At 44.3% G+C, this 27,780-nt stretch overlaps 1 protein-coding gene across 1 annotated transcript in view; it reads left to right on the forward strand.

The window, feature by feature from the left end:
- Positions 1–27,780, forward strand: part of LOC124622625 (insulin-like growth factor II) — a 141,952-nt gene that overhangs the window by 52,331 nt on the left and 61,841 nt on the right. Inside the window, exons 3-4 of the mRNA XM_047148393.1 lie at positions 4,312–4,533; positions 22,518–22,713. Coding sequence (XP_047004349.1) covers positions 4,365–4,533; positions 22,518–22,713 — 365 coding nt within the window. The 5' untranslated portion in view covers positions 4,312–4,364. The remainder of the gene's footprint in view (positions 1–4,311; positions 4,534–22,517; positions 22,714–27,780) is intronic.

Below are 27,780 nucleotides of genomic sequence, written 5' to 3' on the forward strand. Positions count from 1 at the left end.
AGCCGGCCGGAGTGGCAAAGCGGTTCTAGGCGCTTCAGTCTGGAGCCGCGCGACCCCTACGGTTGCAGGTTCGAATCCTGCCTCGGGCATGGATGTGTGTGATGTCCTTAGGTTAGTCAGGTTTAAGTAGTTCTAAGTTCTATGGGACTGATGACCTCTGATGTTAAGTCCCTTAGTGCTCAGAGCCATTTTTTTAACTACAGGATAAATTGGCCAAGGAAATTAAAGAGACAATTGAAACCCACAGAATTAAAAATTCTGTTACAGTAAACATCTGAAATAATTAATACTACATAGATAAGGATTATTTAGAGAACGCAGAATTGTAGGGATCTGTAAAAGATACGTAACACTTCTTTCAACCTACAGTATACAGTCAGAGTATAGTTTATCTTACAGTAAAATCTATGCTCAAGATCTGTGATAAATAACATTATAGGCGCCTTTCATTTTCCTAACCTCAACCTTTCGTTCGCATGTAGAAGAACGGTGGTTCAGTTGTTAAGACAAGCAGCTGAGAAAACATAAAGGACGAAACACAATGGCAGAAGTATCATCATGGACCTGAAGTCAGCCGAAAATGCCTGTATGTGTACGTGTGTGTGTGTATTGTGTAAGCAATGACCAGTCTGCCAGTATGAACATTTCTTGAGATAATTGGTTGCACTATCTGAAAAAAAGCATTGCACACAACATACATAAATACTTTGCCATCTAACTCTCTCTGCAATAATATGGGTGTATATATGGACTACTCCAATTTTTAACTGTTTTCTCTCTCTCTGGTAAGATGACACGTAACACATAATTAGGCAAATGATCTTTAGGAGAATGACTTAAGGGGAGTTGAAATGCTCTATCCTGACAATGTTAAATTTAGTGACTTAGCTTTCCTGTATTCCAGGAACCACAGTAGCCATTCACATGAAACTTTTACAGGACATTACACTGTATCTTCTGAGTCTACTGAACTACAATAATTGTATGTCAGCCACTGCTTTCGGAAATACAATTGATTATTACACCGTTAAAATTTTGTGTACTATTTGTATGTTATCTTAAATAATTTTAATTATACATAACATTACGTTATTCTTTTACTTCAGTAGGCTCAGCACATGAATGTTATTACTCCCTGAACCCTTTGATCTTTTTCCAAGTTTTTTTCTTTTTTTTTTTTCTTCTTTCTGGACTCCTTAGTGGCCAACTGCTTTATCAGTGCGAACCTTCTCCATCTGTTCAAGGTCTCTGATGCAGTTTGCTCTAGGGTTAATTCCCATATGCTGTAGCACTTTCACCCTACCAATGTTGCCATCATTAAAAGCCACATCACTGACCTCTCACTTTAGTGCCTTCACTCCAACAAAAACATTTTATGGTAAGTGAGTCCATATAAGATTACTGAACAACTTATTGGGATTTTGAGTCTGACCATGCAGACAATTCTTCAGTAATTCAGGATTTGCCAGGTCTCTGTAAATAGGTTTTATGATATCCATGACTGCTGCTGGGATGCAATGTTTGCGGCTGTATGAACTGTTTGAGTACTGGGCATTGCGGTAATTCCACCATTAATCAGGTATACGTGGACAAAGGTGGTGTACTGGTTTTTCATCAGTTAGCAGTCTGTGGAAGAATGCAGCGCTAACAGATAAATAACGATGTATGAAATAGCCGCAGAAATCAATGTGGGGCATACGACGAAGGTATCGGTTAGGACGGAGCGGCGAAATTTGGTGTTCATGTTCTATGTCTGCAGACGCGAATGCCCTTGCTAACAGCACCAAATCGCCAGCAGCGCCTCTCCTGTATGGGCAGGATCGCAGACGACTGAAAACCGTAGTCTGGTCGAATGAGTCCCGACTTCAGTTGGTAAGAGCCGACGGTAGGGTTCTGGTGTGGCGCAGAGCCGAAAAAGTCGTGGACCCAAATTGTCAACAAGGCACTGTGCGAGCTTGTTGTGGCTCCTGTGTTTGCACGGAATGAACTGCGTTCTGTGGCCCAACAGTACTGATCATTGACTGGAAACGATTATGTTCAGCTACTTGGAGAACGTTTGCAGCCACTCATGGACTTCATGTTCCCAAACAACGATGGAATTTTTAACGATGACCGTGAACCACGTCACTGGTCCAAAATTGTTCGCGATTGGTTTGAAGAAGATTCTCGACAATGCGAGTGAATGATTTGACCATCCGGATCGCCCGACGTGAATCCCATCGAACATTTATGGGACCTAATCGAGAAGCCAGTTCTTGCACAAAATCCTAAACTGGCAAGACATTCGCAGTTATGGACGTACACCACTGGGCATTAAAATTGCTACACCACGAAGATGACGTGCTACAGAAGCGAAATTTAACCGACAGGAAGAAGATGCTGTGATATGCAAATGATTAGCTTTTCAGAGCATTCACACGAGGTTGGCGCCGGTGGCGACACCTACAACGTGCTGACATGAGGAACGTTTCCAACCTATTTCGCATACACAAACAGCAGTTGACCGGCGTTACCTGGTGAAACGTTGTTGTGATGCCTCGTGTAAGGAGGAGAAATGCGTATCATCACGTTTCCCACTTTGATTAAGATCGGATTGTAGCCTATCGCGATTGCGGTTTATCGTATCGCGACATTGCTGCTGGTGTTAGTCGAGATCCAATGACTGTTAGCAGAATGTCCGCAGCTCGTGGTCGTGCGGTAGCGTTCTCGTTACCACGCCCGGGTTCCCGGGTTCGATTCCCGGCGGGGTCAGGGATTTTCTCTGCCTCGTGATGACTGGGTGTTGTGTGATGTCCTTAGGTTAGTTAGGTTTAAGTAGTTCTAAGTTCTAGGGGACTGATGACCATAGATGTTAAGTCCCATAGTGCTCAGAGCCGTTTGAACCATTTGTTAGCAGAGTATGGAACCGGTGGGTTCAAGAGGGTAATATGGAACGCCGTGCTGGATCCCAACGCCCTCGTATCACTAGCAGTCGAGATGACACGCACCTTATCCGCATGGCTGTAACGGATCGTGCAGCCATATCTCGATCCCTGAGTCAACAGATGGGGACGTTTGCAAGACATCAACCATCTGCACGAACAGTTCGACGACGTTTGCAGCAGCACGGGCTATCAGCTCGGAGACCGTGACTGCTGTTACCCTTGACGCTGCATCACAGACAGGAGGGCCTGGGATGGTGTACTCAACGGCGACCCTAGATGCACGAATGGCAAAAAGTCATTTTTGCAGATGAATCCAGGTTCTGTTTACAGCATCACGATAGTCGCATCCGTGTTTGGCGTCATCGCGGTGAACGCACATTGGAAGCGTGTATTCGTCATCGCCATACTGGCGCCATTGGTTACACGTCTCGGTCAACACTTGTTCGCATTGACGGCACTCTGAACAGTGGACGTTACATTTCAGATGCGTTACGACCCGTGGCTCTACTCTTCATTCGATCCCTGCGAAACCCTACATTTCAGCAGGATAATGCACGACCGCATGTTGCAGGTCCTGTACGGGCCTTTCTGGATACAGAAAATGTTCGACTGCTGCTGTGGCCAGCACATTCTCCAGATCTCTCACCAACTGAATACATCTGGTCAATGGTGGCCGAGCAACTGGCTCGTCACAATACGCCAGTCACTACTCTTGCTGAACTGTGGTATCGTGTTGAAGCTGCACGGGCAGCTGTACCTGTACACGCCATCCAAGCTCTGTTTGACTCAATGCCCAGGCTTATCAAGGCCGTTATTACGGGCAGAGCTGGTTGTTCTGGGTACTGATTTCTCAGGATGTATGCACCCAAATTGATTGAAAATGTAATCACATATGAGTTCTAGTATAATATATTTGCCCATTGAATACCAGCTTATCATCTGCATTTCTTCTTGGTGTAGCTATTTTAATGGCCAGAAGTTTATATAGAGACAGCATGGCTCAGTATTTCTGGAGGGGACTTCGAACGACTTGTTGGTCAGTGCCGTGTTGAGTTGCTGCACTACGCCGGGAAAAAGAAGGCCCGACAAGATTTTAGGAGGCATCCCACGACTTCTGTCACTTCAGTGTAATAATTTCTTGCAAAGCACCATTAGCAATGTCTTCCTCTGTAATGGAATTTATTCCGTATCGGATAAAAAATGTACCAGTTTTGCTTTATGAATGCTAAATGGAAGGGCTTTCACACGTATGAGTAGACCCAGAATTGAATCTTGTGGGACATCCATCTAGATTGCTGCCTAGTCACCAATTTTTTTTCTGTTTTTAACAGTGTTTGAATTATTCACCACAACTTCTTGCATTCTGTTATTTTTTTGTAATTTTCAGTAACTTCAGGACCCCGGAGCCCTCGCCCGCCCTGCTGCAGCTGACGACTCCGCATGCGCACGCTGCTCGCCGTGTTGTGCGTGGCCTGCGCCAGTGCCCTCCTCTGCCCCCGGGCGGCGGCCGAGCAGAGGCTGCGCGTCTGCGGCCGAGAGCTGGCCGAGACGCTGAGCCTGCTCTGCAGGGACCGCGGCGGCTTCAACGACCCGCCCCCGCCGCACCAGCGTGAGTACACACCACCGAGACATAGCGACGCAGTGGTTGACGGGAGTAGCTCAGGCGATGGAAATTGCAAGTAGACTGTTACAAGTCGCATTTATTGATTACTGACAAGGGAACCTCCCCAACGCACCCCCCTCAGATTTAGTTATAAGTTGGCACAGTGGATAGGCCTTGAAAAACTGAACACAGATCAATCGAGAAAACAGGAAGAAGTTGTGTGGAACTATGAAATAAATAAGCAAAATATACAAACTGAGTAGTCCATGCGCAAGATAGGCAACATCAAGGACACTCTGAGGTTAAAAGCGCCGTGGTCCCGTGGTTAGCGTGAGCAGCTGCCGATCGCGAGGTCCTTGGTTCAAGTCTTCCCTCGAGTGAAGCGTTTACTTTCTTTATTTTCGCAAAGTTATGATCTGTCCGTTCGTTCATTGACGTCTCTGTTCACTGTAATAAGTTTAGTGTCTATGTTTTGCGACCGCACCGCAAAACCGTGCGATTAGTAGACGAAAGGACGTGCCTGTCCAATGGTAACCGAAAACATTTGATCGCAAGGTCATAGGTCAACCGATTCCTCCACAGGAAAACACGTCTGATATATTCTATACGACACTGGTGACGGCATGTTGCGTCACGTGACAGGAATATGTTGTCGACCCACCTAACTAGTACACTTGGCGAATGGGCAAAAAGATTCTACTACTTTGCCCCATTTACGTTTTCTTGTGGATGTGATAATCACTCCCAAAAAAAATGATGAAAACAAAGGAGTTTATCGCATTAACTGCAACAAATGAATGCAACAGTTTCACAGTCGCACAGTTTTCCCTGTGCTCTGTCAAAACATATGTTTTTAATGTTTTCAAATTTTTCCGTGTGTAGACCGTCAAATCCTGCATAAGCGTATGACCAAGCAAATCTGAACATGACCTGGAATATTGGAGAGCGAAGTTGATTATGTGTGAGTGCCTGAACTTTGATAATTAACACACGATCACGTAAACAATACTGCTCTGTGTACCTGTGCAGCTTCGCAAAATCGTAGTATCTTTTCACAAAGTATTTCACTTGCCGAAAACCACACACATCTAACGGTTGCACAAGAGGTGTACAACCTGGAGGAATGGTAATCACGTCTACTCCCACACTAAAATTGTACAATGCCTGATCCTTCTGTCCTGTATAGGATGTGTAAAAAATAAAAGTTTTCACTCGAGGGAAGCCTTGAACCAAGGACCTCTCCTCCAGCAGCTGCTCACGCTAACCTGGGGACCACGGCGGTCCTAAGCTCACACTATCCTTGATGTTGCCTATCTTGCGCATGGACTACTCAGTTTTTATATTTTGCTTATTTTTTTCATAATTCCACACAACGTCTTCCTGTTTTCTCGATTGGTCTGTGTTCAGTTTTTCAAGGCCTATCCACTGTGCCAACTTATAACTAAATCTGAGGGGGGTGCGATGGGGAGGTTCCCTTCTGAGTAACAAGAATTCAACGGAACTCGAAGTACCAATTCGGTATTCCCTAAAACATTTCGTTACTTGTTAATCGCCTTTCCTACGAGGGGCGCCCAAGTAGTAAAACAACACATTTGTTCCCGAAAGCAGGGTGGTTCTATTCCGGATCCCAATGCAACATGCTATTCACCATTCTTCTAGGCTACGGAACCCTACTTGTCAACATAACCTCCGTTCAATGCGACCGCCTTACGCCACCTTACTCGGCGGGCCTGTATGCCCGCATGGAGACAACGTTCCGCTGCATTAATAACATCTCTATCATATTTGGGCCAAACTACCGACTTGGCCCACGTAGAACATGAGCATCAAATGGTTCAAATGGCTCTGAGCACTATGGGACTCAACTGCTGTGGTCATTAGTCCCCTAGAACTTAGAACTACTTAAACCTAACTAACCTAAGGACATCACACACATCCATGCCCGAGGCAGGATTCGAACCTGCGACCGTAGCAGTCGCACGGTTCCTGACTGCGCGCCTAGAACCGCGAGACCACCGCGGCCGGCAACATGAACATCCTGTGTCGTGTTGTTACACGTGTGCACTCCCTTCATTGAGACGAATTGGTGGAATACCAACATATCGGGCTGGAGTAGTATGTACGAGAGTCTACAAACCTCAGTAACTGATTTTTGCCGGCCGGTTTGGCCGAGCGGTTCTAGGCGCTTCAGTCTGGAACCGCGAGACCGCTACGGTCGCAGGTTCGAATCCTGCCTCGGGCATGGATGTGTGTGATTTCCTTGGGTTAGTTAAGTTTAAGTAGTTCTAAGTTCTAGGGGACTGATGACTGATTTTTTTAGCCCACCAATGTGGTGTCTTTCCAAGTTTAGCTTTCAGAAAAATGGCTCCTCACCACCTATTCTCAACAGTATTTCTAAGAGTGCTCAGTAACCCCCTTTCTATCAAGTTGCTGGAAAAAGTCCCTCATACCACCGGGGCTTGGCGTCACGTGAATGCAACTCACTTTCACACAGTGGGGAAAAAGCATAAGCAGCAAAGCTCAACAGCTTGGCTTTCCCTGAGCTCAGCAGGAAGATAAGTATTAGCTCAGGTATTTTCCTCACCGAATCTATCTTGCAAGGAGTCGGCAGACTGTGCTCAGTATTAACTACAGGGCCCTGTGACACACCAGCGCCTAGTTGTAAAAGTGGCCATTTATTTGCCATGGGTGAGACACTGCCATCAATAAGTAATGCAATACACTATTTTTCTCGTCCAGTTTCGGTTGTAAATATGTGGAATTTTTTTTGGGACATCACAGAATATTCCCATTACATCTCCCATACTTTCATGAAGTTCCGATAGGTTGCGGCTCTATGAGTAACCTTTAGAATGGAGTCTGTACTGGAGGTGGGTCCAAAGGAGAGGGCTATCATTGAGTACTTTTCGGTGGAAAACCAGAGCATCACAGATATTCGTAGGCGCTGGCCTAATATCTAGGTAGACCTGGCAGTGAACAAAAGCACGGTGAGTCGTTGACCGAGGCGTCTGTCATCATCGCAACAAGATCACCCAAACCTGTCCGATCTCCTACATGGCAGCTGTGATTCCTGCAATGCTGGATTGAATCAGACACGTCTGTTGGCAGTGCTGACACACTCTTCGACCACCTGGAGTACTTAAAGGTGTGTGTCTATAGGATTCCTCGTGGCCTGACAGAAGACTATACAGAGCAAGGGGGGCCCTTCTACGTGGAACTGCGTGCGCGTTGAGAGGCTTATCGTGACAATTTTTTGCAGAACATCCTCACAGGCGATGAAACTTGCGTTTATCACTTAGAACTGGAAACAAAATGGCAATTCACGGTGTGGCGCCACGTCACTTGTCCTCCGAAGAAAAAGTTCGAATCCGCACCATAGTCGGTAAAGCTATGGCGACGGTCTCCTGGGACTATGAAGGAGTTGTTCTGTTTGATGTCGTCCCTCATGGTCCAACGATCAACTCTGTAGTGTGTTGTGCTACCGTCAAGAAACTGAAGAAACAACTTGAGCGTGTTCGTTGTCACAAAAATGGAAACGAACTCCTGCTTCATGAAGGCCCAAGACGTCATACAAGTCTGCGGACATGAGAGGAACTTACAGAACTTCATTATAGTGTTCTCCCTCATTCGCCATACAGCCTGGAGCTCGCACCTAACGATTTCCATCTGTTTGGCCCAAACATGGAATACTGGAACGTACTTTTATAGTGGGTGAATGATTCTCTGCCGGAGTTAGGAAAGAGAAAAGTTAAGCGTTTTCTGATAATTAAATTCATGAAGCCTCATCCAGACCAAGCGAACAGGAGCAGTTACACGTTGTTTTCACTTCATTTTTTTTTGTTCGCACTGGGGCATTCTCAGCATAGGCGACGAGATGGCGGTTACAATAACGTGTAGTACGGATATTTGCAGCGCAGCGGTGGATCTTGCTGTGGTGGTATAGCCTCAGTACTTAATACCGGCTCGAGATAGTTGATCGGTTTAACTTTGCGAGTTTCCACCATTGAAATTCTGTCTAGTGATGCCTACTGAGAATAATTGAATGGCTAGTTGGGGAGATCTGACTACGTAATGCTAAAAAGTGGATTTAATTAGTTTGTTGGATGACAGAAATATTGTATAGTGAGAATTGCACTAACATGAAGCACTTAAGGTACGTCATTGTACTTAAGGTCAAATGCTGATCTGGATTGTTCCTTATTTTCTAGCTAGTCTTCTTGTTTAGCAAGCACAGATGTAACTGAATACTGTTGAAATTTTGTACATGTGGTTAGCGCACTCTCAGAGAATCTACTGTTAGCTGTGTTATTTGGAGGATTTCTGTACATTAAATGCAACAACAAGTTTACTGTTATCAGTCACCGTTTTATTTATTTCCACGACTCGTTTCAAAGGTTTAAACCTCCATCATCGGGTGGATTTACATTAGTTAGTATTACATTTGTGTGTGTGTTGTGTTACGATTTTTTGGAGGATACATGTGATGTGTTATGACAGCGAAAGGAACCTGTGACCACAGTGCCACAAGTTCCTCCAAAAAATCGTTACACAACACGCACACAAATGTCATACTAACTAATGTAAATCCACCCGACGATGGAAGTTTAAACCTTTGAAACGAGTCGTGGAAATAAATCAAACGGTGACTGCTAATAATAAACTTGTTGTTTCATTTAATGTCAATAACAGTCACGATAAAGCCTAAACTAAAATGTTCGCATTTCATTTAATGGCCTTGCCCTTGGTGGGGAGGCTTGCATGTCTCAGCGATACAGATAGCCGTAACGTACAGGGTGTTTCAAAAATGACCGGTGTATTTCAAACGGCAATAAAAACTAAACGAGCAGCGATAGAAATACACCGTTTGTTGCAATGTGCTTGGGACAACAGTACATTTTCAGGCAGACAAACTTTCGAAATTACAGTAGTTACAATTTTCAACAACAGATGGCGCTGCGGTCTGGGAAACTCTATAGTACGATATTTTCCACATATCCACCATGCGTAGCAATAATATGGCGTAGTCTCTGAATGAAATTACCCGAAACCTTTGACAACGTGTCTGGCGGAATGGCTTCACATGCAGATGAGATGTACTGCTTCAGCTGTTCAATTGTTTCTGGATTCTGGCGGTACACCTGGTCTTTCAAGTGTCCCCACAGAAAGAAGTCACAGGGGTTCATGTCTGGCGAATAGGGAGGCCAATCCACGCCGCCTCCTGTATGTTTCGGATAGCCCAAAGCAATCACACGATCATCGAAATATTCATTCAGGAAATTAAAGACGTCGGCCGTGCGATGTAGCCGGGCACCATCTTGCATAAACCACGAGGTGTTCGCAGTGTCGTCTAAGGCAGTTTGTACCGCCACAAATTCACGAAGAATGTCCAGATAGCGTGATGCAGTAATCGTTTCGGATCTGAAAAATGGGCCAATGATTCCTTTGGAAGAAATGGCGGCCCAGACCAGTACTTTTTGAGGATGCAGGAACGATGAGACTGCAACATGGGGCTTTTCGGTTCCCCATATGCGCCAGTTCTGTTTTTGACGAAGCCGTCCAGGTAAAAATAAGCTTCGTCAGTAAACCAAATGCTGCCCACATGCATATCGCCGTCATCAATCCTGTGCACTATATCGTTAGCGAATGTCTCTCGTGCAGCAATGGTAGCGGCGCTGAGGGGTTGCCGCGTTTGAATTTTGTATGGATAGAGGTGTAAACTCTGGTGCATGAGACTATACGTGGACGTTGGCGTCATTTGGACCGCAGCTGCAACACGGCGAACGGAAACCCGAGGCCGCTGTTGGATCACCTGCTGCACTAGCTGCGCGTTGCCCTCTGTGGTTGCCGTATGCGGTCGCCCTACCTTTCCAGCACGTTCATCCGTCACATTCCCAGTCCGTAGAAATTTTTCAAACAGATCCTTTACTGTATCGCTTTTCAGTCCTTTGGTTACATTAAACCTCCGTTGAAAACTTCGTCTTGTTGCAACAACACTGTGTTCTAGGCGGTGGAATTCCAACACCAGAAAAATCCTCTGTTCTAAGGAATAAACCATGTTGTCTACAGCACACTTGCACGTTGTGAACAGCACACGCTTACAGCAGAAAGACGACGTACAGAATGGCGCATCCACAGACTGCATTGTCTTCTATATCTTTCACATCACTTGCAGCGCCATCTGTTGTTGAAAATTGTAACTACTGTAATTTCGAAAGTTTGTCTGCCTGAAAATGTACTGTTGTCCCAAGCATATTGCAACAAACGGTGTATTTCTATCGCTGCTCGTTTAATTTTTATTGCCGTTTCAAATATACCGGTCATTTTTGAAACACCCTGTAGGTGCAACCACAATGGAGGGGTACCTGTTGAGAGGCCAGACAAACGTGTGGTTCCTGAAGCCTTTTCAGTAGTTGCAGGGGCAACAGTCTGGATGATTGACTGATCTGGCCCCGTAACACTAACTAAAACGGCCTTGCTGTTCTGCTATTGCGAACGGCAGAAAGCAAGGGGAAACTACAGCCGTAATTTTTCCCGAGGGCATGCAGCTTTACTGTACTATTAAATGATGATGGCGTCCTCTTGGGTAAAATATTCCGGAGGTAAAATGGTCCCCCATTTGGATCTCCGGGCGGGGACTACCCAGGAGGACGTTGTTATCAGAGAAAGAAATCTGGCGTTCTACGGATCGGAGCGTCGAATGTGAGATCCCTTAATCGGGCTGGTAGGTTAGAAAATTTAAAAAGGGAAATGGATAGGTTGCATTTCGATATAGTGGGAATTAGTGAAGTTCGGTGGCAGGAGGAACAAGACTTCTGGTCAGGTACTACAGGGTTATAAATACAAATAAAATAGGGATAACCCAGGAGTAGGTTTAATAATGAATAAAAAAATAGGAGTGTGGGTAAGCTACTACAAACAGCATAGTGAACGCATTATTGTGATCAAGATAGATACGAAGCCCACGCCTATTACAGTAGTACAACTTTATATGTCCACTAGCTCCGCAGATGACGAAGTTATTGATGAAATGTATGATGAGATAAAAGAAATTTGTCAGATAGTGAAGGGAGACGAAAATTTAATAGTCATGGGTGACTGGAATTCGACAGTAGGAAAACGGAGAGAAGGATACGTAGTAGGCGAATATGGATTGGGGGGAAGAAATGAAAGAGGAAGCCGCCTGGTAGAATTTTGCACAGAGCATAACTTAATCATAGCTAATACTTGGTTCAAGAATCATGAAAGAAGGTTGTATACATGGAAGAACCCTGGAGATACTAGAAGGTATCAGATAGATTATATAATGGTAAGACAGAGATTCAGGAACCAGGTTTTAAATTATAAGACATTTCCAGGGGCAGATGTGGACTCTGACCACAATCTATTGGTTATGAACTGTAGATTAAAACTGAAAAAACTGCAAAAAGGTGGGAATTTGAGGAGATGGGACCTGGATAAACTGAAAGAACCAGAGGTTGTAGAGAGCTTCAGGGAGAGCATTAGGGAACAATTGACAAGAATGGGGGGAAGAAATACAGTAGAAGGAGAATGGGTAGCTTTGAGAGAAGCAGAGGATCAAGTAGGTAAAAAGATGAGGGCTACTAGAAATCCTTAGGTAACAGAAGAGATATTGAATTTAATTAATGAAAGGAGAAAATTTAAAAATGCAATAAATGAAGCAGGCAAAAAGGAATACAAACGTCTCAAAAATGAGATCGACAGGAAGTGCAAAATGGCTAAGCAGGGATGGCTAGAGGACAATTGTAAGGATGTAGAGGCACATATCACTAGGGGTAAGATAGATACTGCCTACAGGAAAATTAAAGTGACGTTTGGAGAAAAGAGAGCCACTTGTATCAGTATCAAGAGCTCAGATGGAAACCCAGTTCTAAGCAAAGAAGGGAAAGCACAAAGGTGGAAGGAGTATATAGAGGGTCTATACAAGGGCAATGTTCTTGAGGACAATATTATAGAAATGGAAGAGAATGTAGATGAAGATGAAATATGAGATATGATACTGCGTGAAGAGTTTGACAGAGCACTGAAAGACCTAAGTCGAAACAAGGCCCTGGGTGCAGACAACATTCCATTAGAACTACTGACAGACTTGGGAGAGCCAGTCCTGTTAAAACTTTACCATCTGGTGAGCAAGATGTATGAGACAGGGGAAATACCCTCAGACTTCAAGAAGAATATAATAATTCCAATCCCAAAGAAAGCAGGTGTTGATAGATGTGAAAATTACCGAACTATCAGTTTAGTAAGTCACAGCTGCAAAATACTAACGCGAATTCTTTACAGACGAATGGAAAAACTGGTAGAAGCCGACCTCGGGGAGGATCAGTTTGGATTCCGTAGAAATATTGGAACACGTGAGGCAATACTGACCTTACGACTTATCTTAGAAGAAAGATTAAGGAAAGGCAAACCTACATTTCTAGCATTTGTAGACTTAGAGAAAGCTTTTGACAATGTTGACTGGAATACTCTCTTTGAAATTCTAAAGGTGGCATTGGTAAAATACAGGGAGCGAAAGGCTATGTACAATTTGTACAGAAACCAGATGGCAGTTATAAGAGTCGAGGGGCATGAAAGGGAAGCAGTGCTTGGGAAGGGAGTGAGACAGAGTTGTAGCCTATCCCCGATGTTATTCAATCTGTATATTGAGCAAGCAGTAAAGGAAACAAAAGAAAAATTTGGAGTAGGTATTAAAATCCATAGAGAAGAAATAAAAACATTGAGGTTTGCCGATGACATTGTAATTCTATCAGAGACAGCAAAGGACTTGGAAGAGCAGTTGAACGGAATGGACAGTGTCTTGAAAGGAGGAATAAGATGAACATCAACAAAAGCAAAATGTAGTCGAATTAAGTCGGGCGATGCTGAAGGAATTAGATTAGGAAATGAGACGCTTAAAGTAGTAAACGAGTTTTGCTATTTGGGGAGCAAAATAACTGATGATGGTCGAAGTAGAGAGGATATAAAATGTAGACTGGCAATGGCAAGGAAAGCGTTCCTGAAGAAGAGAAATTTGTTAACATCGAGTAAAGATTTAAGTGTCAGGAAGTCGTTTCTGAAAGTATTTGTATGGAGTGTAGCCATGTATGGAAGTGAAACGTGGACGATAAATAGTTTGGACAAGAAGAGAATAGAAGCTTTCGAAATGTGGTGCTACAGAAGAATGCTGAAGATTAGATGGGTAGATCACATAATTAATGAGAAGGTATTGAATAGAATTGGGGAGAAGAGGAGTTTGTGGCACTAATTGACTAGAAGAAGGGATCGGTTGGTAGGGCATATTTTGAGGCATCGAGGGGTCACCAGTTTGGTATTGGAGGGCACCGTGGATGGTAAAAATCGTGGAGGGAGACCAAGAGAGTAATGTACTAAACAGATTCAGAAGGATGTAGGTTGCAGTAGGTACTGGGAGATGAAGAACCTTGCACAGGATTGAGTAGCATGGAGAGCTGCATCAAACCGGTCTCTGCACTGAAGACCACAGCAACAAGAGGACCGTGCGTTGCGCCATTGTTGTGGAGAATAAATGCGGGGTTGCATTGAGCTATAGTGACTGAATTTTCAACGTTTTTGTTAAACAGGCACTAGGAAATTTCGGAACGAAACTACATGTTGGTCGTACAGTGTGGATCACCGGTAACCTCTCATGATCATTACCAGAACGTGAAGTCGTTACCCATTGGAACCACTTACGCAGGCGCTTCACAGTGTTATCATTGCTTTAATGTTTTTAGTGGTGAGTGTCCATAAAGTCAGGAAACGATAGGAGGACGCGTTTCGCCAAAATCTGTTTAAAAATTTGTTTAAACTGTATATCTCCAGAGCCAAAGTGTTGGTGGCAGGTAGATTTTATGCTTTTATGAATCTTAATTAATTTTAAATCCCTATACTGGGAGACAGAGTATTGCTGGCACACGTCCACAGCCGTCGATTTTTGATGTATTAGAAAAACTCAAGATAAACTTTCGAAACGTCAATTAAAAAGGAGAATTCCCGAATATTATTTGAAAACTAACAAAACATTTCTTTTAAAATAACTTGAGTTCCGAAAGGAAAATAATAATGAAATTAATTCAAAGAGACGAAATTATTATAAGTTCGTAAAAGAAATTTTAATGCAAAGACATTATTGGTTTACCACTGTAGAATAACTAAAAATGGTCCAAATGGCTCTGAGAACTATGGGACTTAACTTCTGAGGTCATCAGTCCCTTAGAACTTAGAACTACGTAAACGTACCTAACCTAAGGACATCATACACATCCATGCCCGAGGCAGGATTCGAACCTGCGACCGTAGCGGTCGCGCGGTTCCAGACTGTAGCGCCTAGAACCGCCCGGCCACTCTGACCGGCCCTGCAACTAAAGAAAGAAACATTACCCTTACAGATGATTACTATCTAAAGAAATATTTCATAGCAAAACACTTGAGTAAAGAAAGTAAATAAGAAATTAATAGTTATTTCATAACGGAGCGAAACACAGATAAACAGTGTCAAGAAACTGCATCGCTGGCGTAGTGTTCAATAATTAATTCATAATCGAAGGAGAAGCTGTGAGATTATATACTATAATGTATCGTAAGTGAAGGAAATTCCTTAAGCGGTAGATCTGTACAGGAGTAATTAATGTTGAGTAATAAGTGTCTATTGGATTTCATATTTAATTAGAGAGATATCTAATTACAAAACGTGAGGTTCACGAAAGGTAATGGCACACTGCCAGATCACTTTAATGTCGCGGCCTGCCGAAAGCCTGAATAACCAACTTCCGCAGCGCTCTTCGCTGCCAGACGTTCCTGAAGAGAGTCACTGAAGTTCTGAAATGCACCGACACAGATGTAGAGCCATGCCGACTTCAGTGTCGTGGCCAAATGCGCTAGGTTTCTCAGTCGATGATCCATGGTGCGAACAGCCTGATTGAGGTGGTCCCTCAGATTTTCGATTGAGTTCAAATCTGAGTAGCTTAGTGGCCAGAAAGTACGGTAAACTCCTGCTGGCGCTCTTCTAACCACGCACGTACACTGCGAGCTGTGTGACAAACTGCATTGTCCTGCTGGTACATGCCATTGTGCTGAGGAAAAGCAAACTGCCAGTAGGGGTGGACATGTTCCCCAAGGGTAATGGTTCAAAAGGCTCTGAGCACCATGGGACTTCTAAGGTCATCAGTCCCCTAGAACTTAGAACTACTGGGTGATCAAAATGTCAGTATAAATTTGAAAACTGAATAAATCACGTAAAAATGTAGATAGAGAGGTAAAAATTCACACACATGCTTGGAATGACATGGGGTTTTATTAAAACCAAAAAAATACAAACTTCCAAAAAATGTCCGACAGATGGCGCTTCATCTGATCAGAATAGCAATAATTAGCATAACAAAGTAAGACAAAGCAAAGATGATGTTATTTACAGGAAATGCTCAATATGTCCACCATCATTCCTCAACAATAGCTGTAGTCGGGGAATAATGTTGTGAACAGCATTATAAAGCATGTCCGGAGTTATGGTGAGGCATTGGTGCCGGATGTTGTCTTTCAGCATCCCTAGAGATGTCGGTCGATCACGATACACTTGCGACTTCAGGTGACCCCAAAGCCAATAATCGCACAGACTGAGATCTGGGGACCTGGGAGGCCAAGCATGACGAAAGTGGCGGCTGAGCGCACACACGATCATCACCAAACGACGCGCGCAAGAGATCTTTCACGCGTCTAGCAATACTTTGTTGTTTGTTTTTTGGTTCTAATAAAACCCCATGTCATTCCAAGCATGTGTGTCAAGTTTTACCTATCTATCTACATTATTCCGTGGTTTATTAAGTTTTAAATTTATACTGACTTTTTGATCACCCGGTACTTCAACCTAACTAGCCTAAGGACAGCACACACATCCATGCCCGAGGCAGGATTCGAACCTGCGACCGTAGCGGTCGCGCGGTTCCAGACTGAAGCTGCTAGAACCGCTCGGCCACTCCGGCTGGCCCCCCAAGGGTAGATCCATACTTATATTGAACCACTGTGCCTTCGAGAATGACGGGATCAGTCAAAGAATGCCCTCCAGCCTGGACCCATCCGACGATTGTTGCACAGTGTTTGCGTTCACACGTTTCTCGCCGTACACGTCAACCCCGCGCCTGCTGCGGAGGCCCGCACGCAGCAACTACGGCTTCCATGCCTGCATTTACTGTTAGACATCTACACAAAAAATTTCCTTGGTAAGTCTGGCTGGTTCATTGCTACCTGTGCAATAAATTTGCCTTCTCAAACGGCTGGAAACTTTGGACGACGTTTAAAAATGCAATGTTCCAAGCAAAAATTATCCATGTCTGCAAAAATAGAAAAGTTTTGCGTTCTTCATGTATCAAGATTTCTTCCGTTATGTGGAAAGAAGTACATTTTCTGTCTAACGCCTATGTCAGGTCATAAGAATTCTTAATCGTTATTAGTTGCGTTGCGGATTCACCTGGACAAACAAGTGCGAGACGTTGAAGGATCAAAAAGTGGAAATACAAGAACTACGTCACAAACAAATTTTCTACGCTTTTTCGTCAGTCGTTCGTGGGTGGAATACAGTACCGTGCACGAAAGACTAGTCCCGAGCACAAACTGGTGGCCAATTACGCACGAATTGTTGTCCGCCACGAGCAGATACAACAACAGACAGATAAATAATAATTAGATAAGAAGGAAATAACTAACAAGCTAGTGCAAACGTTTATTTGAAGACATGCGCGGAAAAACGGGCTACCCCTGTAAGGGATCCGTGATCCCACAAGAATAGATGCTAGTATACGACGCCCAGGTCGATAGTAGACAGGAGTCGATTGTCGAGCACTGCAGGAGGCAGTGAGACTAGTGTTGAGTGCGCAGAATAGTACTAGAGTGTGTCGAGTGAGAAGTAGTGCGGGAGAGACAGGCAAGAATGGTGGTCGAGTGAGTTGTAAACGGTAATATTCACCGGAGTATGCCGAGTGAGCGCGTCCCCCTGATCGTCGTGGGGTTGACCCTCACTAATACCGATTCGCGAGTGATATGAAACAGAAAGTGACAAGTGCCGAATTACGTGTTTCGCGTCAACCGCGTCGGCCAGCAACAACCATGGATTGCAGTGAGGAGTGTTGTGAATGTTAACCATCAGCATTGCGTGTGACGAAGTACTGAAAATCAGCAACCAATAAAAGATATAACTGTAATTAGACGTGTAAGGCGAAGGTAGCAACTGCCTCAGAATTTGTGTGTTCGTAGAAAATACAATACAGTTTGTACATCGCAACCTTTGTGGTCCTTGATAATAGAAAAACTTTCAATCATTCCACTATTCAGTTGCAATACAGCCGCACTCGGTTGAAGTACCCCCGAAACCATAGCAGAAAAACCGACAGCCTTTCATCCATTAAGCACACGGTCATATAATCATAATAATTAACTGTTTGGCGGCTTCGATAAATTACACAAAATCCAATAAAAGAATTTAATCGGGGGAGTTTCACTCCTCAAATGTGAAAGGTTAGAGATAAGTGTTGCCATCTGTTGCTGGGAGAGGGAACTATCAAAATTGAAAATGGTCTGACTTCTAAATATCGCATTAGGATATTTTGCAGTGAGACCAATGTCAGTTTTGAAGTTCCCGCGACCAACAACAGTTGGCAACACTTATTTCCAAGCTTTTATATTTGAGGGTTAGCCCGTTTTTCCGCTCATGTCTTCAGTTTGAGCCGGCCGCGGTCGCCGAGCGTTTCTAGGCGCTTCAGTCCGGAACCGCGCAACTGATACGGTCGCGGGTTCGAAACCTGCATCGGGCATGGATGTGTGTGTTGTCTTTAGGTTAGTTAGGTTTAAGTAGTTCTAAGTTCTAGGGGACTCATAACCTCAGATGTTAAGTTCCATAGTGCTCAGAGCCATTCTTTTCTTCAGTTTCACTGAAATGACGACAACTGGCAGGCGACAATGAGCAATCTAGTACTCAGGTCCAGTTTTTCATGCGCCTCTCAGAATACGTGTGTGAGCCCTTTATGATGAATTTTGGGTAGTACTATTATTCAAAAGGGACTTTAACGTTTTAGGCTGTGGTAGCTGGATAATGCCTCTGACATGTTTATTGAAAGGGTGAAGACCTCTTTTGCTAACCGTGTGACCAAGGTATTCGATCTGTGGTTTAATGAACTCACACTTTTGATGATTGCAGGGAAAGTCACTGACTTCTAGGGTTTGAAATAAATGGCGAGGATAACGAGTTGCGTTTTTAGAGGTGCCGCTAACTATTTTAACATCTAAATACTGTCTGCACAGCAGAGTATATACCAGAACAATTGCTCTTATGTATAGCTGAAAAATCGCCAGATCACTTCCAACGCCGAGTGACAGTCTAATATAGCGATAGAGACTAAATGATGTGTTGATTGCCATTCACTTCCCGTGCTGGACATCTAAATGTAAATGAAAGTACGCTTTGGATAGATCCACGTTAGAAAAATATTGACCACTAGCAAGTTTCGCTGTGTTTTTCTCACACCGTGGCATCGAGTCTATGAGGGACTGCATATTAATTGAAATTTTCTCAGGAAAAAGATGGGCGTGGTCCCGTTGATGAAGGTATTGGAGTCTTGCAAGAAATGGAGCCTCTTCTTGAAAAATCGGGCGCTGCGACCAGTATAGGACAAGCCCTACAGAAATAGGGTCTGGCTGTTGGTTTTAGCAAAATACGTGCAGCACACCTGAAGTTTGCCTTGAATAGTTGAGCAAATTATCTGCAAAGCGAATTCAGATCACCAGAAGGTAAAATTGCTGAAACCTCATCCTTGATGCCATTGATGTATCCATAAATTTATATACCGAGCGGGGTGGCGCAGTGGTTAAACACTGGACTCGCATTCGGGAGGACGACGGTTCAATCCCGCGTCCGGCCATCCTGATTTAGGTTTTCCGTGATTTCCCTAAATCACTCCAGGCAAATGCCGGGATGGTTCCTCTGAAAGGGCACGGCCGACTTCCTTCCCAATCCTTCCCTAATCCGATGAGACCGATGACCACGCTGTCTGGTCTCCTTCCCCAAACCAACCAACCAACCATAAATTTATAGGATGTTCTATCTCAGCATTTGTGACCAGCACCGCTGTTACTTAATCAAAAGAGAGTCGAACCATTTATAGCCCAATCCCAAACGATCCGTTGCCTCTGCGATCTGCGGTACAATGATAGCCACACAAATAAATATAATAACCCATCCACCTACTCAATTGCAAATCTCATCACCTCCACAACGATTGTGCTGACTGCAAAGTCCTCCAGCCTTGTAACACATGCAATGAACCGCATCCCACATACCCCCTTAAGTATAAGGCCAAATCATATCATCCTTAATCCACCCCACCTACTTCCTCCGTCCTACTTCCACAGCTGAGGATATAGTCAGACTTTCTACCACAGTCCTTCTTTCGAACTGCTGTCTCGCGAAATCTCCCTAGCTGTGCAGACTGTATTCCACTTCAGTGTAACCGCCACCTACTCTCATAACGAAGCCCGCTACGATTTCGACTGTTTATCTACCTTACTTTAATCTGTCCATTTCACTGTCAAATATTAATAACAGCAAACGGTGTGATAGGAGTGCAATATGGTCTGCAGCTGTGCCTTATCAAGTCGCATTAGCTACCCTCATCAAGTCGCATTAGCTTCCCTTCAACTGCAAGCAATCTACGTCCTTTCCCAGCCTCATTTCAGTCGCCTTCCCCTCCCAGACCATGACGTCAACATGAAATATACCCTTCCTTCCAACTGCTTCTAAACCAGATTTTACTTGCCCAGATTGTAACTCCACTTATCTCCAGACACCAACATTCCACCGTCAGCTCCTTTCCACATACACATCTCACATTCTTTCTACATAATATCCTTTCCAATATCGCCCACATCCAGATTCGTAACCAGAGTTATCAGGAGTCCCCATGACGTCATTCTCACCGTAAAGAGATTGTACGTCACCATAATTTTGTCATAGACATGATCATCGCCCGTCATATGTCCTGACAACCAGGAGGATTTACATTACTGGCCATTAAAATTGCTACACCACGAAGATGACGTGTTGCAGACGTGAAATTTAACCGACAGGAAGAAGATGCTGTGATAATCAAGTGATTAGCTTTTCAGAGCATTCACACAAGGTTGGCGCCGGTCGCGACACCAACAACGTGCTGACATGAAGAAAGTTTCCAACCGATTTCTCATACACAAACAGCAGTTGACCAGCATTGCCTGGTGAAACGTTGTTGTGATGCCTCTTGTAAGGAGGAGAAATGCTTACCATCACGTTTCCGACTTTGATAAAGGTCGGATTGTAGCCTATCGCGATTGCGGTTTATCGTATCGCGACATTGCTGCTCGCGTTGGTCGAGATTCAATGATTGTTAGCATAATATGGAATCGGTGGCTTCAGGAGGGTAATACGGAACACCGTGCTGGATCCCAATGGCCTCGTATCACTAGCAGTCGAGATGACAGGCTTCTTGTCCGCACGGTTGTAACGGATCGTGCAGCCACGTCTCGATCCCTGAGTCAGCAGACGGGGACGTTTCCAAGACAACAACCATCTGCACGAACAGTTCGACGACGTTTGCAGCAGCATGGACTATCAGCTCGGACACCATGGCTGTGGTTACCCATGACGCTGCATCACAGAAAGGAGCGCCTAGGATGGTGTACTCAACGGCGACCCTGGATGCACGAATGTCAAAACGTCACTTTTTCGGATGAATCCAGGTTCTGTTTACAGCATCATGATGATCGCATTCGTGTTTTGCGACATCGCGGTGAACGCACATTGGAAGCGTGTATTCATCATCGTCATACTGGCGTATCACCCGGCGTGATGGTATGGGGTGCCATTGGTTACACGTCTCGGTCACCTCTTGTTCGCATCGACGGCGCTTTGAGCAGTGGACGTTACATTTCAGATGTGTTACGACCCGTGGCTCTACCCTTCATTCGATCCCTGCGAAACCCTACATTTCAGCAGGATAATGCACGACCGCACGTTGCAGGTCCTGTACGGGCCTTTCTGGATACAGAAAATGTTCGACTGCTGCCCTGGCCAGCACATTCTCCAGATCTCTCACCAATTGAAAACGTCTGGTCAATGGCGGCCGAGCAACTGGCTCGTCACAATACACCAGTCACTGCTCTTGATGAACTGTGGTATCGTGTTGAAGCTGCATGGGCAGCTGTACCTGTACACGCCATCCAAGCTCTGTTTGACTCAATGCCCAGGCGTATCAAGGCCGTTATTACGGCCAGAGGTGGTTGTTCTGGATACTGATTTCTCAGGATGTATGCACCCAGATTGCGTGAAAATGTTATCACATGGCCGGCCGGAGTGGCCGTGCGGTTCTAGGCGCTATAGTCTGGAGCCGAGCGACCGCTACGGTCGCAGTTTCGAATGCTGCCTCGGGCATGGATGTGTGTGATGTCCTTAGGTTAGTTAGGTTCAATTAGTTCTAAGTTCTAGGCGATTGATGACCTCAGAAGTTAAGTCGCATAGTGCTCAGAGCCATTTGAACCGTTTGTAATCACATGTCAGTTCTAGTATAATATATTTGTCCAATGAATACCCGTTTATCATCTGCATTACTTCTTGGTGTAGCAATTTTAATGGCCGGTAGTGTTCCTTTCAGCAAGGTAATGACCGCCTGCACGTGGCAAGAGTTTCTACTATTTGTGCTCATGCTGCCAGCTTGAGGGCCAGGGATGGACAAAGATGTTATTGACTTGCTCAATTTGTGAAGCTCTTTCTCCAGAATAAATTATCCACTTATTCTGAAATTGTAACCATTTTTTTTGTCTGAAGATGTACATTACGTCTACTGATTTCCGTCCCATTCGGATAATTCTTTCTTGGTGTGTCTTTTTTTCTCTTGGAGTGTATTTGGGAAGAAAATCAAAACAAGTGTGAGTGACAGTGCGGCTGTGGTGGACAGGCGCCCCCGGCGGTGTGGCGCGGCAGGGCGGCGTGGCCGACGACTGCTGCCGCCTGGGCTGCTCGCTCAGCACGCTGCTGCGCTACTGCAAGTTCGACGACGTGGTGCAGCCGTCTCGGGCGCACAGCGACGGCGGCGACGGCGGCGCCTGCGTCGACGACGACGAAGAACTGTTGAGCCTGCAGCTCCTGCACGGGTGCGTAGCCACTGCCTCGCGGCCGAGTCGCCAGCGTCCCGTACCTGTCACCTGCCAGCGTCGTACCTAGACGTATCAGGCGCCCCATTTCACTCCTACGACACACGCCCCACGCAGTTACAGAGGCTTCACCAGCCTGAACAGTCCCCCACTGACATGCAAGGTCTACATCTACATCTACATTGATACTCCGCAAGCCACCCAACGGTGTGTGGCGGAGGGCACTTTACGTGCCACTGTCATTACCTCCCTTTCCTGTTCCAGTCGCGTATGGTTCGCGGGAAGAACGACTGCCGGAAAGCCTCCGTGCGCGCTCTAATCCCTCTAATTTTACATTCGTGATCTCCTCGGGAGGTATAAGTAGGGGGAAGCAATATATTCGATACCTCATCCAGAAACGCACCCTCTCGAAACCTGGCCAGCAAGCTACACCGCGATGCAGAGCGCCTCTCTTGCAGAGTCTGCCACTTGAGTTTATTAAACATCTCCGTAACGCTATCACGGTTACCAAATAACCCTGTGACGAAACGCGCCGCTCTTCTTTGGATCTTCTCTATCTCCTCCGTCAGACCGATCTGGTACGGATCCCACACTGATGAGCAATACTCAAGTATAGGTCGAACGAGTGTTTTGTAAGCCACCTCCTTTGTTGATGGACTACATTTTCTAAGCACTCTCCCAATGAATCTCAACCTGGTGCCCGCCTTACCAACAATTAATTTTATATGATCATTCCACTTCAAATCGTTCCCTACGCATACTCCCAGATATTTTACAGAAGTAACTGCTAGCAGTGTTTGTTCCGCTATCATATAATCATACAATAAAGAATCCTTCTTTCTATGTATTCGCAATACATTACATTTGTCTATGTTAACGGTCAGTTGCCACTCCCTGCACCAAGTGCCTATCCGCTGCAGATCTTCCTCCATTTCACTACAATTTTCTAATGCTGCAACTTCTCTGTATACTACAGCATCATCCGCGAAAAGCCGCATGGAACTTCCGACACTATCTACTAGGTCATTTATATATGTTGTGAAAAGCAATGGTCCCATAACACTCCCCTGTGGCACGCCAGAGGTTACTTTAACGTCTGTAGACGTCTCTCCATTGATAACAACATGCTGTGTTCTGTTTGCTAAAAACTCTTCAATCCAGTTACACAGCTGGTCTGATATTCCGTAGGCTCTTACTTTGTTTATCAGGCGACAGTGCGGAACTGTATCGAACGCCTTCCGGAAGTCAAGAAAAATAGCATCTACCTGGGAGCCTGTATCTAATATTTTTTGGGTCTCATGAACAAATAAAGCGAGTTGGGTCTCACAGGATCGCTGTTTCCGGAATCCATGTTGATTCCTACATAGTAGATTCTGGGTTTCCAGAAATGACATGATACGCGAGCAAAAAACATGTTCTAAAATTCTACAACAGATCGACGTCAGAGATATAGGTCTATAGTTTTGCACATCTGCTCGACGACCCTTCTTGAAGACTGGGACTACCCGTGCTCTTTTCCAATCATTTGGAACCCTCCGTTCCTCTAGAGACTTGCGGTACAGGGCTGTTAGAAGGGGGCCAAGTTCTTTCGCGTACTCTGTGTAGAATCGAATTGGTATCCCGTCAGGTCCAGTGGACTTTCCTCTATTGAGTGATTCCAGTTGCTTTTCTATTCCTTGGACACTTATTTCGATGTCAGCCATTTTTTCGTTTGTGCGAGGATTTAGAGAAGGAACTGCAGTGCGGTCTTCCTCTGTGAAGTTGTCTCCACACCCGTACACGTCCATCCGCTCCATACAATTTGAAACGAGACTCGTCCGACCAGGCAACATGTTTCCAGGCATCAACAGTCCAATGTCGGTGTTGACGAGCCCAGGCGAGGCGTAAAGCTGTGTGTCGTGCAGTCACCGAGGGTACACGAGTAGACCTCCGTCTCCGAAAGCCCATATCGATCATGTTTCGTTGAATTGTTCGCACGCTGACACTTATTGATGGCCCAGCATTGACATCTGCAGCAATTTGCTGAAGGCCTCCATTTTTAATCATGTTAAGCGATTCTATTCAGTCGTCGTTGATCCGGTTCTTGCAGGATCTTTTTCCGCCCGCAGCGATGTCGGAGATTTGATGTTTTACCCGATTACTAATATTCACGATATATCATCCAAGATAACCGAAAGAACCTTTCCAATATTTCAAGAAAAAACAGACCTGCAAAAATATGTCGTGTGACGAGGGCCTCCCTTCGGGTAGACCGCTCGCCTGGTGCAAGTCTTTCGATTTGACGCCACTTCGGCGACTTGCGCGTCGATGGGGATGAAATGATGATGATTAGGACAACACAACATCCAGTCCCTGAGCGGAGAAAATCTCCAACCCAGCCGGGAATCGAACCCGTGCCCTTTGGATTGACAGTCTGTCGCGCTGACCACTCAGCTACCGGGGGCGAACCAGACCTCCAAAATTTTATGTAAGTAAACTGAAAGATGTCAACAACAAATTTACAGAAACTCTACACAGAAAACCAAATAAAACAGACTGGAACAGAATTAGAGAAGCCATGGTACAATCAGACACTGAAACTATACTGACCAATAAAAAATATTGTAATGAAGCAACTGAAAGATTGTAATGAAGCAATTGAAAAGCGAAGACAGGCTTGGATAAAATGGAATAGCAAGAAAACCTCCGAAAATCACGAAATCTTCTTCAAGTTTAGGAAACATACATCAAAATTATTGAGAACTAAGAGGCTCTTCAACAAAAACCAAATCGATGAAATAGAAGCAAATTTTAGAACACATCACACTCGGGAATTTTAGAAAGCCTTTAAACCATAACTATCGAAGTTTAAACCTCCTACATTACATATAAGAGCACTCGATGGAAAACTAAATTTGAATGACAAATCATGTCCTGCAGCTTTTCGAAATTACTTTTCATCCCTAGTGAATGTTGAAAATCGAAATAAAAAGCTTGATATCTGTCCTACTGTTCCTCCTGCGCATAGTCCCCCTCCCACATTACAAGAAATCATGAAAACTATACAAGGCTTGAAAAATAACAAATCTGGAGGTGAGGATCGCATCTTGGCTGAAATGTGGAAATACGCAGATCATGATACATTAAAACATCTACATGATATCATAGTGAAGATTTGGGAAACTGAAACTCTACCTCCAGATCGGACCGTAGCAATTATTCACCCACTTCATAAAAAAGGCGCTAAGAGTGATCTGAATAATTACCGAGGAATCTCTTTGCTACCAACGACAAGATCTTTTCCAGACTGTTGTTAAACAGAGCTGAATCAGTCTTAGATCAATAATTGGGCGAATATCAAGCTGATTTCAGGACATCAAGATCCTGTGCAGAGCAGATCCATAACCTGAAATATCATCCGCCAGATCAAGATCAAAATCGTTTGTTGTGACCTTTGTCGACTTTCAAAAAGCATATGACTCAACTGATCGAGAGACAATAATGAACACCCTTGCCGAATTTTATCTCGATAGGAAAACAATCAATGTGAGAAGTGCCACTTTAAATAACACAGTGTCAAAGGTCAAGTTCAGAGGCGAACTATCAGAACCACTTTAAATCTGTACAGGGGTGAGACAATGTGACCTGCTCTCTCCATTACTTTTCAACTGTGTCCTGGAAAAGATAGTAAGAGAGTGGAAAACTACCGTACCGCTAGGTTATGGGATTCAAATTGGACACAAAAGAAATGGCCACAGTGGAAACTGTTTCGCTTTTACTGATGACCTGGGACTCATTGCAAATAATATTGACGAAGCTAAGGTTCGAGTGTCCAGCCTACAATCAATTGCTGCTAAGACTGGCCTAAAAATAGCATTTAACAAAAATGAATTCATCACAAACATCAAACACGCTCCTCCTCATACTGAAATACAACAAGAGAAAATCAAGCAGTCGAAGACATTTAAATATCTTGGGGAAATAATTACACCTGACGGTTCAGAAAATGCAGCTGTAGAAAGTAGGTGTTCTGAACTAGAAGGTGCTTTTCATCTGTGCAAAGACTTATACAAAAGCAAAAGCCTGTCTTTAAACCTAAAACATTGTCATTATAACACCGTAATTAGACCGTCAGCTTTGTACGCATCAGAATGTTTAAACATGACGACGAAAGGATCACTACGAAAACTTGATATAAAAGAACGGAAAATTTTGAGGAAAATCCTTGGCTCTATCAAAGAAAACGGAGAATTCAGCCGAAGATACAACTATGAATTATATGAACATGCAGAAGACATTGTTACCAGCATGAGGAAGCGGAGAATGATGTTTTTTGAACACGTGGAAAGAATAAACGCGCAAAGACTTACTCATCGCATACATTCATCAATTTCAAAAACAAAATCTTATTCAAAATGGGCAAGCCAAGTTAAAAAGGATTTACAGGAAGCTGAAATTTCATCTGATGACATTCAGGATCGAGAAGTTTTCAGAGAAAAAGTCAAAATTACTAAAAACCTTATTTCGCTTACTACGTCAGTTCCACATCCTGCCAGCAAAAGGCCAAAACAGAGAAAAGAAGCACAGTCAGCCAAAATGAAAACCTACTGGCAAAAGAGGAAAACACAATCAGGGAAGAGATAAATATCTTCGTTGTCCATAGTAGGCCGAAACATTAGCAAACAAACAAAAAATACACGGTACAGTCGTGAGATGGTCATACGGGAAAATCCCCACTTCGTCGCTACCTCGTGCACCGAATATACACCACATTCAGACTCACTTAAATCTTGATAACCTGCCATTGTAGCAGTAGTAACCGATCTAACAACTGCGTTCAGACACTTATTGTCTTACATAGGCGTTGCCGACCGCATCGCCGTGTTCTGCCCGTTTACATATCTCTGTATTTGAATACGCTTGCGTGCACCAGTTTATTTGGCGCCTCAGTCTAGTAGGATAAATAGAAAAAAGAGATACGTTGTGTTTTACAGAAGACAGAGTTTTAATAAACCAGATGTAGTTCGCAAACTCCGAGTAGTCAAAATGAGCTTTCAACCTCAGCAAGATGGTAATACACAAGAATCA

This window comes from Schistocerca americana, chromosome 7, assembly GCF_021461395.2.
Source record: "Schistocerca americana isolate TAMUIC-IGC-003095 chromosome 7, iqSchAmer2.1, whole genome shotgun sequence".
NCBI classification, from domain to species: domain Eukaryota; kingdom Metazoa; phylum Arthropoda; class Insecta; order Orthoptera; family Acrididae; genus Schistocerca; species Schistocerca americana.